The sequence below is a fragment of the Bufo bufo genome, chromosome 2 (assembly GCF_905171765.1).
Source record: "Bufo bufo chromosome 2, aBufBuf1.1, whole genome shotgun sequence".
NCBI classification, from domain to species: domain Eukaryota; kingdom Metazoa; phylum Chordata; class Amphibia; order Anura; family Bufonidae; genus Bufo; species Bufo bufo.
The window spans coordinates 805,731,564-805,750,162 of record NC_053390.1 but is presented as its reverse complement, the minus strand read 5'-3'; the positions used below and the strand labels follow the sequence as shown (position 1 = coordinate 805,750,162).

General features: G+C 49.7%; 1 protein-coding gene across 1 annotated transcript; it reads left to right on the top strand.

Annotated features, from left to right (window-relative positions):
* The first annotated feature begins 12,804 nt into the window (after positions 1-12,804).
* On the top strand, positions 12,805-17,581 carry LOC120990484 (transmembrane protein 127-like). Its single transcript, XM_040419327.1, has 3 exons — positions 12,805-13,264; positions 13,439-13,618; positions 16,656-17,581. The coding sequence occupies exons 1-3, from the start codon at positions 13,045-13,047 to the stop codon at positions 16,946-16,948; spliced, it is 693 nt and encodes a 230-aa protein (XP_040275261.1). The 5' UTR covers positions 12,805-13,044; the 3' UTR covers positions 16,949-17,581.
* Positions 17,582-18,599: the final 1,018 nt, after the last annotated feature.

Sequence of the window (18,599 nt, the reverse complement as noted above, 5' to 3'; positions counted from 1 at the left end):
TGTGGTAGTTGGTTCTGCTGGAGCAGTATATTGTGCTGCACTGTGGTATTTGGTTCTGCTGGGGCAATATATTGTGCTGCACTGTGGTAGTTGGTTCTGCTGGGGCAGTATATAGTGCTGCACTGTGGTAGTTGGTTCTGCTGGGGCAATATATTGTGCTGCACTGTGGTAGTTGGTTCTGTTGGGGCAGTATATTGTGCTGCACTGTGGTATTTGGTTCTGCTGGGGCAGTATATTGTGCTGCACTGTGGTATTTGGTTCTGCTGTGGCAGTATATTGCGCTGCACTGTGGTATTTGGTTCTGCTGGGGCAGTATATTGTGCTGCACTGTGGTATCTGGTTCTGCTGGGGCAGTATATTGTGCTGCACTGTCGTAGTTGGTTCTGCTGGGGCAGTATATTGTACTGCACTGTGGTAGTTGGTTCTGCTGGGGCGGTATATTGTGCTGTACTGTGGTAGTTGGTTCTGCTGGGACAGTATATTGTGCTGTACTGTGGTAGTTGGTTCTGCTGGGGCAGTATATTGTGCTGCACTGTGGTATCTGGTTCTGCTGGGGCAGTATATTGTGCTGCACTGTGGTAGTTGGTTCTGCTGGGGCAGTATATTGTGCTGCACTGTGGTAGTTGGTTCTGCTGGGGCAGTATATTGTGCTGCACTGTGGTATCTGGTTCTGCTGGGGCAGTATATTGTGCTGCACTGTGGTAGTTGGTTCTGCTGGGGCAGTATATTGTGCTGCACTGTGGTAGTTGGTTCTGCTGGGGCAGTATATTGTGCTGCACTGTGGTATCTGGTTCTGCTGGGGCAGTATATTGTGCTGCACTGTGGTAGTTGGTTCTGCTGAAGCAGTATATTGTGCTGCAGTGTGGTAGTTGGTTCTGCTGGAGCAGTATATTGTGCTGCACTGTGATAGTTGGTTCTGCTGGAGCAGTATATTGTGCTGCACTGTGGTATTTGGTTCTGCTGGAGCAGTATATTGTGCTGCACTGTGGCATCTAGTTCTGCTGGGGCAGTATATTGTGCTGCACTGTGGTATTTGGTTCTGCTGGGGCAGTATATTGTGCTGCACTGTGGTATTTGGTTCTGCTGTGGCAGTATATTGTGCTGCACTGTGGTATCTGGTTCTGCTGGGGCAGTATATTGTGCTGCACTGTGGTATTTGGTTCTGCTGGGGCAGTATATTGTGCTGCACTGTGGTAGTTGGTTCTGCTGGAGCAGTATATTGTGCTGCAGTGTGGTAGTTGGTTCTGCTGGAGCAGTATATTGTGCTGCACTATGGTATTTGGTTCTGCTGGGGCAGTATATTGTGCTGCACTGTGGTATTTGATTCTGCTGGAGCAGTATATTGTGCTGCACTGTGGTATCTGGTTCTGCTGGGGCAGTATATTGTGCTGCACTGTGGTAGTTGGTTCTGCTGGAGCAGTATATTGTTCTGCAGTGTGGTAGTTGGTTCTGCTGGGACAGTATATTGTGCTGCACTGTGGTAGTTGGTTCTGCTGGAGAAGTATATTGTGCTGCACTGTGGTATTTGGTTCTGCTGGGGCAGTATATTGTGCTGCACTGTGGTAGTTGGTTCTGCTGGGGCAATATATTGTGCTGCACTGTGGTAGTTGGTTCTGCTGGGGCAGTATATTGTGCTGCACTGTGGTATCTGGTTCTGCTGGGGCAGTATATTGTGCTGCACTGTGGTAGTTGGTTCTGCTGGGGCGGTATATTGTGCTGCACTGTGGTATCTGGTTCTGCTGGGGCAGTATATTGTGCTGCACTGTGGTATCTGGTTCTGCTGGGGCAATATATTGTGCTGCACTTGGTAGTTGGTTCTGCTGGGGCAGTATATTGTGCTGCACTGTGGTAGTTGGTTCTGCTGGGGCGGTATATTGTGCTGTACTGTGATAGTTGGTTCTGCTGGGGCAGTATATTGTGCTGCACTGTGGTAGTTGGTTCTGCTAGGGCAGTATATTGTGCTGCACTGTGGTATCTGGTTCTGCTGGGGCAGTATATTGTGCTGTACTGTGGTAGTTGGTTCTGCTGGGGCAGTATATTGTGCTGCACTGTGGAAGTTGCTTCTGCTGGGGCAGTATATTGTGCTGTACTGTAGAAGTTGCTTCTGCTGGGGCAGTATATTGTGCTGCATTGTGGTATTTGGTTCTGCTGGGGCGGTATATTGTGCTGCACTGTGGTATCTGGTTCTGCTGGGGCAGTATATTGTGCTGCACTGTGGTATCTGGTTCAGCTGGGGCAGTATATTGTGCTGCACTGTGGTAGTTGGTTCTGCTGGGGCAGTATATTGTGCTGCACTGTGGTAGTTGGTTCTGCTGGGGCAGTATATTGTGCTGCACTGTGGTATCTGGTTCTGCTGGGGCAGTATATTGTGCTGCACTGTGGTAGTTGGTTCTGCTGGGGCAGTATATTGTGCTGCACTGTGGTATCTGGTTCTGCTGGGGCAATATATTGTGCTGCACTGTGGTAGTTGGTTCTGCTGGGGCAGTATATTGTGCTGCACTGTGGAAGTTGCTTCTGCTGGGGCAGTATATTGTGCTGTACTGTAGAAGTTGCTTCTGCTGGGGCAGTATATTGTGCTGTACTGTGGTAGTTGGTTCTGCTGGGGCAGTATATTGTGCTGCACTGTGGTAGTTTGTTCTGCTGGGGCAGTATATTGTGCTGCACTGTGGTAGTTGGTTCTGCTAGGGCAAAATATTGTGCTGCACTGTGGTAGTTGGTTCTGCTGGGGCAGTATATTGTGCTGCACTGTGGTATCTGGTTCTGCTGGGGCAATATATTGTGCTGCACTGTGGTAGTTGGTTCTGCTGGGGCAGTATATTGTGCTGCACTGTGGTATCTGGTTCTGCTGGGGCAGTATATTGTGCTGCACTGGGGCATCTGGTTCTGCTGGGGCAGTATATTGTGCTGCACTGTGGTAGTTGGTTCTGCTGGGGCAATATATTGTGCTGCACTGTGGTAGTTGGTTCTGCTGGGGCAGTATATTGTGCTGCACTGTGGTAGTTGGTTCTGCTGGGGCAGTATATTGTGCTGCACTGTGGTATCTGGTTCTGCTGGGGCAATATATTGTGCTGCACTGTGGTAGTTGGTTTTGCTGGGGCAGTATATTGTGCTGCACTGTGGTAGTTGGTTCTGCTGGGGCAGTATATTGTGCTGCACTGTGGAAGTTGCTTCTGCTGGGGCAGTATATTGTGCTGTACTGTGGTAGTTGGTTCTGCTGGGGCAGTATATTGTGCTGCACTGTGGTAGTTGGTTCTGCTGGGGCAGTATATTGTGCTGCACTGTAGTAGTTGGTTCTGCTGGGGCAGTATATTGTGCTGCACTGTGGTAGTTGGTTCTGCTAGGGCAAAATATTGTGCTGCACTGTGGTAGTTGGTTCTGCTGGGGCAGTATATTGTCCTGCACTGTGGTATCTGGTTCTGCTGGGGCAGTATATTGTGCTGCAGTGTGGTAGTTGGTTCTGCTGGGGCAGTAATTGTGCTGCACTGTGGTAGTTGGTTCTGCTAGGGCAGTATATTGTGCTGTACTGTGGTAGTTGGTTCTGCTGGGGCAGTATATTGTCCTGCACTGTGGTATCTGGTTCTGCTGGGGCAGTATATTGCGCTGCACTGTGGTATCTGGTTCTGCTGGGGCAGTATATTGTGCTGCACTGTGGTAGTTGGTTCTGCTAGGGCAGTATATTGTGCTGTACTGTGGTAGTTGGTTCTGCTGGGGCAGTATATTGTGCTGCACTGTGGTAGTTGGTTCTGCTGGGGCAGTACATTGTGCTGTACTGTGGTAGTTGGTTCTGCTGGGGCGGTATATTGTGCTGCACTGTGGTAGTTGGTTCTGCTGGGGCAGTATATTGTGCTGCACTGTGGTAGTTGGTTCTGCTGGGGCAGTATATTGTGCTGCACTGTGGTATCTGGTTCTGCTGGGGCAATATATTGTGCTGCACTGTGGTAGTTGGTTCTGCTGGGGCAGTATATTGTGCTGCACTGTGGTATCTGGTTCTGCTGGGGCAATATATTGTGCTGCACTGTGGTAGTTGGTTCTGCTGGGGCAGTATATTGTGCTGCACTGTGGTAGTTGGTTCTGCTGAAGCAGTATATTGTGCTGCAGTGTGGTAGTTGGTTCTGCTGGAGCAGTATATTGTGCTGCACTGTGGTAGTTGGTTCTGCTGGAGCAGTATATTGTGCTGCACTGTGGTATTTGGTTCTGCTGGGGCAATATATTGTGCTGCACTGTGGTAGTTGGTTCTGCTGGGGCAGTATATAGTGCTGCACTGTGGTAGTTGGTTCTGCTGGGGCAATATATTGTGCTGCACTGTGGTAGTTGGTTCTGTTGGGGCAGTATATTGTGCTGCACTGTGGTATTTGGTTCTGCTGGGGCAGTATATTGCGCTGCACTGTGGTATTTGGTTCTGCTGGGGCAGTATATTGTGCTGCACTGTGGTATCTGGTTCTGCTGGGGCAGTATATTGTGCTGCACTGTCGTAGTTGGTTCTGCTGGGGCAGTATATTGTACTGCACTGTGGTAGTTGGTTCTGCTGGGGCGGTATATTGTGCTGTACTGTGGTAGTTGGTTCTGCTGGGACAGTATATTGTGCTGTACTGTGGTAGTTGGTTCTGCTGGGGCAGTATATTGTGCTGCACTGTGGTATCTGGTTCTGCTGGGGCAGTATATTGTGCTGCACTGTGGTAGTTGGTTCTGCTGGGGCAGTATATTGTGCTGCACTGTGGTAGTTGGTTCTGCTGGGGCAGTATATTGTGCTGTACTGTGGTATCTGGTTCTGCTAGGGCAGTATATTGTGCTGCACTGTGGTATTTGGTTCTGCTGGGGCAGTATATTGTGCTGCACTGTGGTATCTGGTTCTGCTGGGGCAGTATATTGTGCTGCACTGTGGTAGTTGGTTCTGCTGAAGCAGTATATTGTGCTGCAGTGTGGTAGTTGGTTCTGCTGGAGCAGTATATTGTGCTGCACTGTGATAGTTGGTTCTGCTGGAGCAGTATATTGTGCTGCACTGTGGTATTTGGTTCTGCTGGAGCAGTATATTGTGCTGCACTGTGGCATCTAGTTCTGCTGGGGCAGTATATTGTGCTGCACTGTGGAAGTTGCTTCTGCTGGGGCAGTATATTGTGCTGCACTGTGGTATTTGGTTCTGCTGTGGCAGTATATTGTGCTGCACTGTGGTATCTGGTTCTGCTGGGGCAGTATATTGTGCTGCACTGTGGTATTTGGTTCTGCTGGGGCAGTATATTGTGCTGCACTGTGGTAGTTGGTTCTGCTGGAGCAGTATATTGTGCTGCAGTGTGGTAGTTGGTTCTGCTGGAGCAGTATATTGTGCTGCACTATGGTATTTGGTTCTGCTGGGGCAGTATATTGTGCTGCACTGTGGTATTTGATTCTGCTGGAGCAGTATATTGTGCTGCACTGTGGTATCTGGTTCTGCTGGGGCAGTATATTGTGCTGCACTGTGGTAGTTGGTTCTGCTGGAGCAGTATATTGTGCTGCAGTGTGGTAGTTGGTTCTGCTGGGACAGTATATTGTGCTGCACTGTGGTAGTTGGTTCTGCTGGAGCAGTATATTGTGCTGCACTGTGGTATTTGGTTCTGCTGGGGCAGTATATTGTGCTGCACTGTGGTAGTTGGTTCTGCTGGGGCAATATATTGTGCTGCACTGTGGTAGTTGGTTCTGCTGGGGCAGTATATTGTGCTGCACTGTGGTATCTGGTTCTGCTGGGGCAGTATATTGTGCTGCACTGTGGTAGTTGGTTCTGCTGGGGCGGTATATTGTGCTGCACTGTGGTATCTGGTTCTGCTGGGGCAATATATTGTGCTGCACTTGGTAGTTGGTTCTGCTGGGGCAGTATATTGTGCTGCACTGTGGTAGTTGGTTCTGCTGGGGCAGTATATTGTGCTGTACTGTGATAGTTGGTTCTGCTGGGGCAGTATATTGTGCTGCACTGTGGTAGTTGGTTCTGCTAGGGCAGTATATTGTGCTGCACTGTGGTATCTGGTTCTGCTGGGGCAGTATATTGTGCTGTACTGTGGTAGTTGGTTCTGCTGGGGCAGTATATTGTGCTGTACTGTGGTAGTTGGTTCTGCTGGGGCAGTATATTGTGCTGCACTGTGGTATCTGGTTCTGCTGGTGCAGTATATTGTGCTGCACTGGGGCATCTGGTTCTGCTGGGGCAGTATATTGTGCTGCACTGTGGTAGTTGGTTCTGCTGGGGCGGTATATTGTGCTGTACTGTGGTAGTTGGTTCTGCTGGGGCAATATATTGTGCTGCACTGTGGTAGTTGGTTCTGCTGGGGCAGTATATTGTGCTGTACTGTGGTAGTTGGTTCTGCTGGGGCAGTATATTGTGCTGCACTGTGGTATCTGGTTCTGCTGGGGCGGTATATTGTGCTGTACTGTGGTAGTTGGTTCTGCTGGGGCAATATATTGTGCTGTACTGTGGTAGTTGGTTCTGCTGGGGCAGTATATTGTGCTGCACTGTGGTATCTGGTTCTGCTGGTGCAGTATATTGTGCTGCACTGGGGCATCTGGTTCTGCTGGGGCAGTATATTGTGCTGCACTGTGGTAGTTGGTTCTGCTGGGGCGGTATATTGTGCTGTACTGTGGTAGTTGGTTCTGCTGGGGCAATATATTGTGCTGCACTGTGGTAGTTGGTTCTGCTGGGGCAGTATATTGTGCTGTACTGTGGTAGTTGGTTCTGCTGGGGCAGTATATTGTGCTGCACTGTGGTAGTTGGTTCTGCTGGGGCAGTATATTGTGCTGCACTGTGGTAGTTGGTTCTGCTGGGGCAGTATATTGTGCTGCACTGTGGTATCTGGTTCTGCTGGGGCAGTATATTGTGCTGCACTGTGGTATTTGGTTCTGCTGGGGCGGTATATTGTGCTGCACTGTGGTATCTGATTCTGCTGGGGCAGTATATTGTGCTGCACTGTGGTATCTGGTTCAGCTGGGGCAGTATATTGTGCTGCACTGTGGTAGTTGGTTCTGCTGGGGCAGTATATTGTGCTGCACTGTGGTAGTTGGTTCTGCTGGGGCAGTATATTGTGCTGCACTGTGGTATCTGGTTCTGCTGGGGCAGTATATTGTGCTGCACTGTGGTAGTTGGTTCTGCTGGGGCAGTATATTGTGCTGCACTGTGGTATCTGGTTCTGCTGGGGCAATATATTGTGCTGCACTGTGGTAGTTGGTTCTGCTGGGGCAGTATATTGTGCTGCACTGTGGAAGTTGCTTCTGCTGGGGCAGTATATTGTGCTGTACTGTAGAAGTTGCTTCTGCTGGGGCAGTATATTGTGCTGCATTGTGGTATTTGGTTCTGCTGGGGCGGTATATTGTGCTGCACTGTGGTATCTGGTTCTGCTGGGGCAGTATATTGTGCTGCACTGTGGTATCTGGTTCAGCTGGGGCAGTATATTGTGCTGCACTGTGGTAGTTGGTTCTGCTGGGGCAGTATATTGTGCTGCACTGTGGTAGTTGGTTCTGCTGGGGCAGTATATTGTGCTGCACTGTGGTATCTGGTTCTGCTGGGGCAGTATATTGTGCTGCACTGTGGTAGTTGGTTCTGCTGGGGCAGTATATTGTGCTGCACTGTGGTATCTGGTTCTGCTGGGGCAGTATATTGTGCTGCACTGTGGTAGTTGGTTCTGCTGGGGCAGTATATTGTGCTGCACTGTGGAAGTTGCTTCTGCTGGGGCAGTATATTGTGCTGTACTGTAGAAGTTGCTTCTGCTGGGGCAGTATATTGTGCTGTACTGTGGTAGTTGGTTCTGCTGGGGCAGTATATTGTGCTGCACTGTGGTAGTTTGTTCTGCTGGGGCAGTATATTGTGCTGCACTGTGGTAGTTGGTTCTGCTAGGGCAAAATATTGTGCTGCACTGTGGTAGTTGGTTCTGCTTGGGCAGTATATTGTCCTGCACTGTGGTATCTGGTTCTGCTGGGGCAGTATATTGTGCTGCACTGTGGTAGTTGGTTCTGCTGGGGCAGTATATTGTGCTGCACTGTGGTAGTTGGTTCTGCTGGGGCAGTATATTGTGCTGCACTGTGGTATCTGGTTCTGCTGGGGCAATATATTGTGCTGCACTGTGGTAGTTGGTTCTGCTGGGGCAGTATATTGTGCTGCACTGTGGTATCTGGTTCTGCTGGGGCAGTAAATTGTGCTGCACTGGGGCATCTGGTTCTGCTGGGGCAGTATATTGTGCTGCACTGTGGTAGTTGGTTCTGCTGGGGCAATATATTGTGCTGCACTGTGGTAGTTGGTTCTGCTGGGGCAGTATATTGTGCTGCACTGTGGTAGTTGGTTCTGCTGGGGCAGTATATTGTGCTGCACTGTGGTATCTGGTTCTGCTGGGGCAATATATTGTGCTGCACTGTGGTATTTGGTTCTGCTGGGGCAGTATATTGTGCTGTACTGTGGTAGTTGGTTCTGCTGGGGCAGTATATTGTGCTGCACTGTGGAAGTTGCTTCTGCTGGGGCAGTATATTGTGCTGTACTGTGGTAGTTGGTTCTGCTGGGGCAGTATATTGTGCTGCACTGTGGTAGTTGGTTCTGCTGGGGCAGTATATTGTGCTGCACTGTGGTAGTTGGTTCTGCTAGGGCAAAATATTGTGCTGCACTGTGGTAGTTGGTTCTGCTGGGGCAGTATATTGTCCTGCACTGTGGTATCTGGTTCTGCTGGGGCAGTATATTGTGCTGCAGTGTGGTAGTTGGTTCTGCTGGGGCAGTAATTGTGCTGCACTGTGGTAGTTGGTTCTGCTAGGGCAGTAAATTGTGCTGTACTGTGGTAGTTGGTTCTGCTGGGGCAGTATATTGTCCTGCACTGTGGTATCTGGTTCTGCTGGGGCAGTATATTGTGCTGCACTGTGGTATCTGGTTCTGCTGGGGCAGTATATTGTGCTGCACTGTGGTAGTTGGTTCTGCTAGGGCAGTATATTGTGCTGTACTGTGGTAGTTGGTTCTGCTGGGGCAGTATATTGTGCTGCACTGTGGTAGTTGGTTCTGCTGGGGCAGTACATTGTGCTGTACTGTGGTAGTTGGTTCTGCTGGGGCGGTATATTGTGCTGCACTGTGGTAGTTGGTTCTGCTGGGGCAGTATATTGTGCTGCACTGTGGTAGTTGGTTCTGCTGGGGCAGTATATTGTGCTGCACTGTGGTATCTGGTTCTGCTGGGGCAATATATTGTGCTGCACTGTGGTAGTTGGTTCTGCTGGGGCAGTATATTGTGCTGCACTGTGGTAGTTGGTTCTGCTGAAGCAGTATATTGTGCTGCAGTGTGGTAGTTGGTTCTGCTGGAGCAGTATATTGTGCTGCACTGTGGTAGTTGGTTCTGCTGGAGCAGTATATTGTGCTGCACTGTGGTATTTGGTTCTGCTGGGGCAATATATTGTGCTGCACTGTGGTAGTTGGTTCTGCTGGGGCAGTATATAGTGCTGCACTGTGGTAGTTGGTTCTGCTGGGGCAATATATTGTGCTGCACTGTGGTAGTTGGTTCTGTTGGGGCAGTATATTGTGCTGCACTGTGGTATTTGGTTCTGCTGGGGCAGTATATTGTGCTGCACTGTGGTATTTGGTTCTGCTGTGGCAGTATATTGCGCTGCACTGTGGTATTTGGTTCTGCTGGGGCAGTATATTGTGCTGCACTGTGGTATCTGGTTCTGCTGGGGCAGTATATTGTGCTGCACTGTGGTATTTGGTTCTGCTGGGGCAGTATATTGTGCTGCACTGTGGTAGTTGGTTCTGCTGGAGCAGTATATTGTGCTGCACTGTGGTATCTGGTTCTGCTGGGGCAGTATATTGTGCTGCACTGTGGTATTTGGTTCTGCTGGGGCAGTATATTGTGCTGCACTGTGGTATTTGGTTCTGCTGTGGCAGTATATTGTGCTGCACTGTGGTATCTGGTTCTGCTGGGGCAGTATATTGTGCTGCACTGTGGTATTTGGTTCTGCTGGGGCAGTATATTGTGCTGCAGTGTGGTAGTTGGTTCTGCTGGAGCAGTATATTGTGCTGCACTATGGTATTTGGTTCTGCTGGGGCAGTATATTGTGCTGCACTGTGGTATTTGGTTCTGCTGGAGCAGTATATTGTGCTGCACTGTGGTATCTGGTTCTGCTGGGGCAGTATTTTGTGCTGCACTGTGGTAGTTGGTTCTGCTGGAGTAGTATATTGTGCTGCACTGTGGTAGTTGGTTCTGCTGGGACAGTATATTGTGCTGCAGTGTGGTAGTTGGTTCTGCTGGAGCAGTATATTGTGCTGCACTGTGGTAGTTGGTTCTGCTGGGACAGTATATTGTGCTGCACTGTGGTAGTTGGTTCTGCTGGAGCAGTATATTGTGCTGCACTGTGGTAGTTGGTTCTGCTGGGGCAGTATATTGTGCTGTACTGTGGTAGTTGGTTCTGCTGGGGCGGTATATTGTGCTGCACTGTGATATTTGTTTCTGCTGGGGCAGTATATTGTGCTGCACTGTGGTATCTGGTTCTGTTGGGGCAATATATTGTGCTGCACTGTGGTAGTTGGTTCTGCTGGGGCAGTATATTGTGCTGCACTGTGGTAGTTGGTTCTGCTGGGGCAGTATATTGTGCTGTACTGTGGTAGTTGGTTCTGCTGGGGCGGTATATTGTGCTGCACTGTGGTAGTTGGTTCTGCTGGGGCAGTATATTGTGCTGCACTGTGGTAGTTGGTTCTGCTGGGACAGTATATTGTGCTGCACTGTGGTAGTTGGTTCTGCTGGGGCAGTATATTGTGCTGTACTGTGGTAGTTGGTTCTGCTGGGGCAGTATATTGTGCTGTACTGTGGTAGTTGGTTCTGCTGGGGCGGTATATTGTGCTGCACTGTGATATTTGTTTCTGCTGGGGCAGTATATTGTGCTGCACTGTGGTAGTTGGTTCTGCTGGGGCAGTATATTGTGCTGCACTGTGGTATCTGGTTCTGCTGGGGCAGTATATTGTGCTGCACTGTGGTATCTGGTTCTGTTGGGGCAATATATTGTGCTGCACTGTGGTAGTTGGTTCTGCTGGGGCAGTATATTGTGCTGCACTGTGGTAGTTGGTTCTGCTGGGGCAGTATATTGTGCTGTACTGTGGTAGTTGGTTCTGCTGGGGCGGTATATTGTGCTGCACTGTGGTAGTTGGTTCTGCTGGGGCAGTATATTGTGCTGCACTGTGGTAGTTGGTTCTGCTGGGGCAGTATATTGTGCTGCACTGTGGTAGTTGGTTCTGCTGGGGCAGTATATTGTGCTGTACTGTGGTAGTTGGTTCTGCTGGGGCAGTATATTGTGCTGTACTGTGGTAGTTGGTTCTGCTGGGGCGGTATATTGTGCTGCACTGTGATATTTGTTTCTGCTGGGGCAGTATATTGTGCTGCACTGTGGTAGTTGGTTCTGCTGGGGCAGTATATTGTGCTGCACTGTGGTATCTGGTTCTGCTGGGGCAGTATATTGTGCTGTACTGTGGTAGTTGGTTCTGCTGGGGCAGTATATTGTGCTGCACTGTGGTAGTTGGTTCTGCTGGGGCAGTATATTGTGCTGCACTGTGGTATCTGGTTCTGTTGGGGCAATATATTGTGCTGCACTGTGGTAGTTGGTTCTGCTGGGGCAGTATATTGTGCTGTACTGTGGTAGTTGGTTCTGCTGGGGCGGTATATTGTGCTGCACTGTGGTAGTTGGTTCTGCTGGGGCAGTATATTGTGCTGCACTGTGGTAGTTGGTTCTGCTGGGACAGTATATTGTGCTGCACTGTGGTAGTTGGTTCTGCTGGGGCAGTATATTGTGCTGTACTGTGGTAGTTGGTTCTGCTGGGGCAGTATATTGTGCTGTACTGTGGTAGTTGGTTCTGCTGGGGCAGTATATTGTGCTGCACTGTGATATTTGTTTCTGCTGGGGCAGTATATTGTGCTGCACTGTGGTAGTTGGTTCTGCTGGGGCAGTATATTGTGCTGCACTGTGGTATCTGGTTCTGCTGGGGCAGTATATTGTGCTGCACTGTGGTATCTGGTTCTGCCGCAGAGTAGCATCTATATATGTTAGTCCCATCTACTCACGTTGCCGCTACCATCTGTCAGTTTGGGTTCACCTCCCATATCAGGCCACTTTAAACTCCCAGTCTGCTCCTGCGCTCACCCTGGTCTTTAGTGGTGCCCAAGACAACTGCTACTCCGCCTACTACTCCCCTTATAGGGAGGAGTCTTAGACACGGTGCAGAGGGCGGCAGCTATAAATATGCCCTTATTAAAATACAATGTATAATTAAGACTGACTGATATAGACAGGACCGCCACCAGGGGGAGCTGACTGCATTACACCTAAGACTGTCTGATATACAATGAACCACCACCAGGGGGAGCTGTCCAACAGGTACATTGCGTAATAAATAAAACTGTCTGTTATGTACAGAACTACCACCAGGTGGAGCCCTAATTTATTCATGCTGTATATCAGAGAATAGCTAAAGTATATATGTTCTTCTGACTAATAGCCAGTGTAAGTCACGTGGGGTAAGGGAATCTGACGAGGTAAGGTTTTCTGACAGAACACCGGCATCACATTCCTCCTCCAGCGTGAGGCGCTGTGATAACTGTGGCTCCTCCATGGACTGTCTACACAGGCCCCGGTGTAGCGGCTTGAACTGTCATGTGACACCTGTGACGTTTTATCCTCTGATTGGCCAGACTGGCATGCAACGACGCTGAGCGCCACAATCTCCTCCCACGCTGGTCACGTGGTCATGACATCTTCACAGGTCCTTCGGGAGCACAGGCAAGTTGCTGGCTCCGCCCATCCGCCGATCACATGATTCATGACACCGTCGCAGGTCCTTTACACATGATCACATGATTATGAAAGGTCCTTTCGAACGCTAGAATCTAGGGAGGTATTAAAGATTAGCAATAGAAGATATGATAGCGATTAACTCTAATGACGGTGTCTGGAATGAGACGCGCCCAGTTAAAATGAAAAGGCTTTGAATGTCACGTGACCCGGTGACGTCAGAAGGTCCTTTGGGCGCAGTGACGCACCCGGTGGGGGATGTAAACAACGGACGGTGCGGGGCTGCGGAAGATGGCGCTGCGGGGCGGCCGCAGGGAGGCGCGGGCGGCGGTGGTGAGGCCCCCTGTCCCTGAGCGCTGCCTGGCTGCCGCCTTCGTGCAGGGCCTGGGGCTGGCGTGTGTCTGCACGGCCATGGCGGACCCCGGCTGGCTGCTGGTGCGTGTGGAGCAGCAGGACTATGTGTATGGAGCCGCCTACATCCTGCATCTGGGCTGTAACCTGACGGAGACCGGTAAGAGAAGGCAGTCGCCATAGCAACGGATAGCCCATTCCAGGCACCCCCAGCATGTGATGGTTTTGCCTGCTGTCAGTCACCATAGCAACCGTGGCTGTCACTTGACCCGCTGTTGTATAGCCCATTCCAGGCACCCCCAGCATGTTATGTTGTGCCCGCTGTCATCTACAGGCCCCCTCAAGCTCCTCCATAAGAGCGGCCTGTGCGTCCTGCTGCTGCTGACCGCCTGCTGCTACGTCTCCATCCTCCTCGGCCTGGCCGCCTTCCTGCTGGACTTCCTGGGGACCCGGTACTTGGGAATCAAGAGACTTGTGGGGATCCTGCTGCCCCCCGTCCTGCACCTCATCACAGGTAACACCCCTCGGACTCTGCGCCCACCTATCCGCTTTCTGTTGTTCGCGTTCCTCGCCGTTTCCAATTGTTGTGCTTGCTGTCAGTGAATAGGGACGTTCATGTTTTCATCCACAGGCTGACAATCTGTCCTGACCTCATACTTCCCACAGCTGAGGGTTTGTTACAGTTGTATCCAGTTGCCTAGATTGGAATCAATTGCGGAAAACCCTCAGCTGTGACAGCTATTCAACCCCTACGGCCTGTGGGGCGAAATCAGAGAAATGTGCTATGTTGATGACAGCAAGCAGAGATCTTAAACACCGGCAAGGAACTGGAGCAGTCTAGTAGAAAGCTGCAGGACTTTTCAGATGGGCCATGACGAGCCCATTGTGGTGTCGCTGCTTTATGTACGGTACGTCAAGTGAGCCCGGCACAGGAGACAGGGCCAGGATCAGGGCTAGCTCCAATCCCAGCCATTTAACCTCATGGGTGCCTCAGTCATTACTGCAACCCTAAGGTTGCAGGGTCTTAAAGGGGTTGCCTCTCACTTCAGCAAGTGGCATTTATCATGTAGAAAAAGTCAATACAAGGCACTTACTAATGTATTATGATTGTCCATATTGCTTCCTTTGCTGGCTGGATCCATTTTTCCATCACATTATACACCGCTCGTTTCCATGGTTACGACCACCCTGCAATCCATCAGTGGTGGTCGTGCTTGCACACTATAGGAAAAAGCGTCGGCCTCTCTGGTAGCCTGACTATGGGAGCTCACATAGGCTGGTGCTATTTCCTATGGTGTACAAGCACGACCACCACTGATGATGGATTGCAGGGTGGTCGTAACTATGGAAACGAGCAACGTATAATGTGATGGAAAAATGAATCCAGCCAGCAATGGAAGCAATATGGACAATAACAATACATTAGTAAGTGCCTTGTATTGACTTCCTCTACATGATAAACGCCACTTACTGACGTGAGAGACGACCCCTTTAAGGACCTCAGAGGCTGCCAGTCACATTGAACATACAGTACCTAGAAAATCCTAAAAACACTGTTAATATTTGATGTCGCTATAAACCTCCCCCCAACCCTGTATTTTTTTTTTTTTTTCACACTACCCACCTAAAAATGAGTTAAAGGCTATGTTTGATTGCATTTTTACTCATTTTTGGTAATAAAAAAAAAAAAAATCAGATTCTTGGCCTTTATTAAAAATATTGAGCTGTTCTGTCACAAAGGGTTAACTGTATTTTTAGCTGTGTGACCGGTACTTTCACTTTGTGCCGTCAAATAGCCCTTATTTCTAAATTACTAAACGGTCATTAGCGCTTATTTTGGCCGCATTCTCGTCAGTAAGAGGAGAACTGAGCTATATTGAGTGTTTAGGAGGTCAGAGACATTAGATGAGCTGCCTGGTGGGAAACAGTAAAAATTCAGATCCTGCTACTAGAGAATCTCAGCCCTGTACAGAAAAAAGGGCTCCAAAGTTTTTTTTAACTCAAACTGAGTACAATGCAATAATAAAAAAAATACATCGCTCCTAAAGGTGTACATGGCCTTTAAAGTTGTACGATACATTAGAAAACACAAGCAGCAAAAAAAGAACTCTTCACCAAATGCAGAACAATCAATAGATACGTCAGGGCGTTCGGGAGGCTGCACCCCCCTCCCCCCCATAATGGGGCTCATAACGGGGTAAATGATGAGTGAACTGTACACAGATTGGAGCAGCACTATGTTACCTAATTAGGTTTAAAGGGGTTATCCAATTTCTGAAACAGCCCCCCCCTCCCCCCCCATGTGCCGGGCCCCTCATAGGTAATATTCTTGTGCCGCTCCTCTTCCCCGCTCCGCCGCTGCTGCTTCTCCCTGTACACGGATGAAAACGTCCTGTGTCGGGGGAGGAGCGGCCAATGTCAGACGGAGACCAGCCTCCCTAGTATCGTGAGTGATGCTAGAGAAGCTCGTCCCCGTCTGCCATTGGCCGCTCCTCCCCCGACACAGGATGTTTTCATCCATGTACAGGGAGAAGCAGCAGCGGCGGAGCGGGGAAGAGGAGCGGCACAAGAATATTACCTATGGGGGGGCTGTTTCAGAAGTTGGATAACCCCTTTTAAGTCTGTCTATAGAAGGTGATCCTCCAAGGGAATAATCCTCATGTGGATTTGTGGGTGCACACAGTCTAGGGCCTTGGCTTAATGGTCCCAGAAATGGTATCCATAAATGATCTGCAGCACGGTCTCCTCGTAGCGCGTTTATTCACCAGGGGTAACACCATGACAGGGCGACGTTACGACTCCCATGAGAAAGACTCGTGAGACTTGTAACGTCGCCCTGTCATGATGTTACCTGGTGAATAAAGGAGACCGGGCTGCAGAGCATTCATGGACTGTGCACCAGACATGAGCTGGAGTAGATTTCAGTCTGGTGCACGGACTGCCGGAGGAGGCACCTAATTCATCACAAGGCCTGAGCCTTCTCCAGCGACGTAGAGCCCATCAAGGCCAGCATAACACACGGTCATTTTGCTAAATCAGGGCCAATTTTTAATTTAAATTTTTTTAAATGGGGAAGACAGACAATTTAGATTCTTCAAAGTTAAGGGATTTCGGAGATGCCATGTGTCTGGTGAGGGAGGAGGAAATAGCCCAGTTTTAAACTTTTAGAGGATGCAGCTTATTAAAGACTTCAGGACGCAGATATTTTTTATAATTTTTGTTAAATGCAGTGGTCAGGGGGTTACTTTAAGGGGTCCTCTCACTTCAGCAAGTAGCATTTATCATGTAGAAAAAGTTAATACCAGACACTTACTAATGTATTGTAGAGCTAGGGGAGATGTGCCGTTCAGCAGCCTGGAAAGCCGGGGGTTAACCCTAGTGATAACCCATATGGCTTCCATTACAGCTTTCCCAGACACTGACAGAAGGTAATTTTGAGGCCACTTGCAATACACATTGTGCCCACCGGGTGTCGCTCACACGTCTTCCTGTTTCTCTTGTATGGGTCTGGCTGGTTCTCTCTTCCCACCTGACTTCTCCTCATCTTGCAGCGCTGTCGTCAGCGGGGGCCGTGGCTCTCTGCTCCTACCTCTACCAGGTCCTGTACCGTGAAGTGCACTTCCAGCTCCTCAAACCGCCTGCTAACACCCTGTCCCTGGGCGAGAGTTACTATTTTGCCATATGTGCCTGCCTGGCGTCCATCGTTGCTACCGCCCTCAGCTTCTCCTATGCCAGACGATACCGCCGAGTAACCGGGACGTTCCCTGCCGCAGCGCTAAGTGAAGAAACCTCCCCGCTGCTGCAGGAGCCGGAGACCCCCGACCCCCCGGGAGAGTACGGGTGAGCTGCGGCACGCAGTGGAGGATCCAAGCGGAGGACCAAATATCTGCATTCATCTGCACGGGTGTGAAGACTCACTGTCCAGTATTATGTGTGTGGACTCTAGGAACGTTACAGGAGCTGGACTGTACCATTGTATCGGACTGTACCACTAAGGCTCCCCAAAGTTTGTGTTGGTTTCGTATTTTTTCCTTCTTTTTTTTTTCCCCCCCAATTAAATGGAATTTTTATATCCAGGAAATGTCAGCATAAAATTAAGACTTTTAAAGGGGTTTTCCAGGACTAACATATTCATGATCTAGCCATCCAATAGGCCATCAATATGAGATTACTCAGGGGTCCGAGACCCTCACAGAGCAGATGGTAGCAGAACGCCACAGCGCCATACACTGGGCACTGGCCGTTCGTGGGTACTGCAGTTGAGGCTCCCGTTCATTGGAATAGGAACTGAGCTTCAGTACTTGAGCATGGCCACTACACGGCGCCATACACTATTTGGGAAACCCCCCCCCCCGATCTGATCGATGACCTATCCTGTGGAAACCCCCTTTAAAGGCGAACTGCCTGATGTAGTGTATAAGAGGCTATAGTACATATAGTATAGTGGGGGGGGATAGCGGCATGTCCGGTTTTGTGTCTGCAGCTCCCTCCCTGTATGTAGTTACTCCATAGCCTCTGCCCATGACTGCAAGGAGTAACCAATACACAAAACGGCAGGCCGCTATTACCAAAGTAATTTATTTTGAGTTTTTTTGGATCATGCAATAAAACACGTCAAAAATCCACATAAACGTGCTGCGTCTCCGTGCGCCAGATATGAGCTATTTTCCGCCAGTTTCTGGTGTCATTTATAGTACGTTTGTTGACTGTGGCAGCCCCCCCCCCCCCATACACACAACAGTGACGTGAAAAACAAAAAAAATATAAAATTTTTGGGCATAATGTGACTCATAAATTCCCTCGTTTGTGGTTTTACTCCCTTACCAACCCTGCTTGCTGTCATTGAATGAGAACGTTCTAAGGCTAAAATGGTAAGAAACGGACCCACGAAGTATCCCGCGATGCCGCTTGAGGTCACCGCCCCCCGGGTGACCCTTTTTCGCACTTCTGTTCTAACATTGTTATTAGTGTGGACTTCCATCCGAATTTCAGGAAAAACGTAATTTGTCACAAAGCTGAACTTCCTTGCGCTTCGTGGTAACGAAATCAATTTTTCCTAAAATGTTGCCCGAAATAAAAATATAATCCTCACTCCATCCGCTCGCGGAAAGGCTGTCCGCTCCCGTCTTGATTGAAGAAAGCCCGCCAAAGGACCTGCGGCGAGCTTGATGACGTCACCACTTGATCACGCGGTATCCTCGTCGCTGACAACTTCACCGCGCGCTTCCGTCGTCCCACTCGCTGCAGGTCCTTTGACGGGCTTTCTTCAATCAAGACGGGAGAGGACGGCCTCTCCGCGAGCGAGCGGATGAGGGGAGTATTATTATTTTATTTTTAACCCCTGAAAGGCTAAATGTGAGTCACTGATGCTATGGTCGGTGTTGAACGCAGCATCTGAGGGGGGGGGGGGGGGGGGGCATGACGAAGTCATTTGTAACTGATCACATCTCGGACGGACGCATACATACCGCCTCGTCGCTGAGGAGTCTCTCCCT

Coding starts and splice junctions, on each gene's coding strand:
- LOC120990484 (XM_040419327.1), top strand. CDS start 13,045: ATGGCGCTGCGGGGCGGCCGCAGGGAGGCGCGGGCGGCGGTGGTGAGG. Junction 13,265..13,438: donor CTGTAACCTGACGGAGACCG/GTAAGAGAAGGC, acceptor TGTCATCTACAG/GCCCCCTCAAGCTCCTCCAT. Junction 13,619..16,655: donor CGTCCTGCACCTCATCACAG/GTAACACCCCTC, acceptor CTCATCTTGCAG/CGCTGTCGTCAGCGGGGGCC.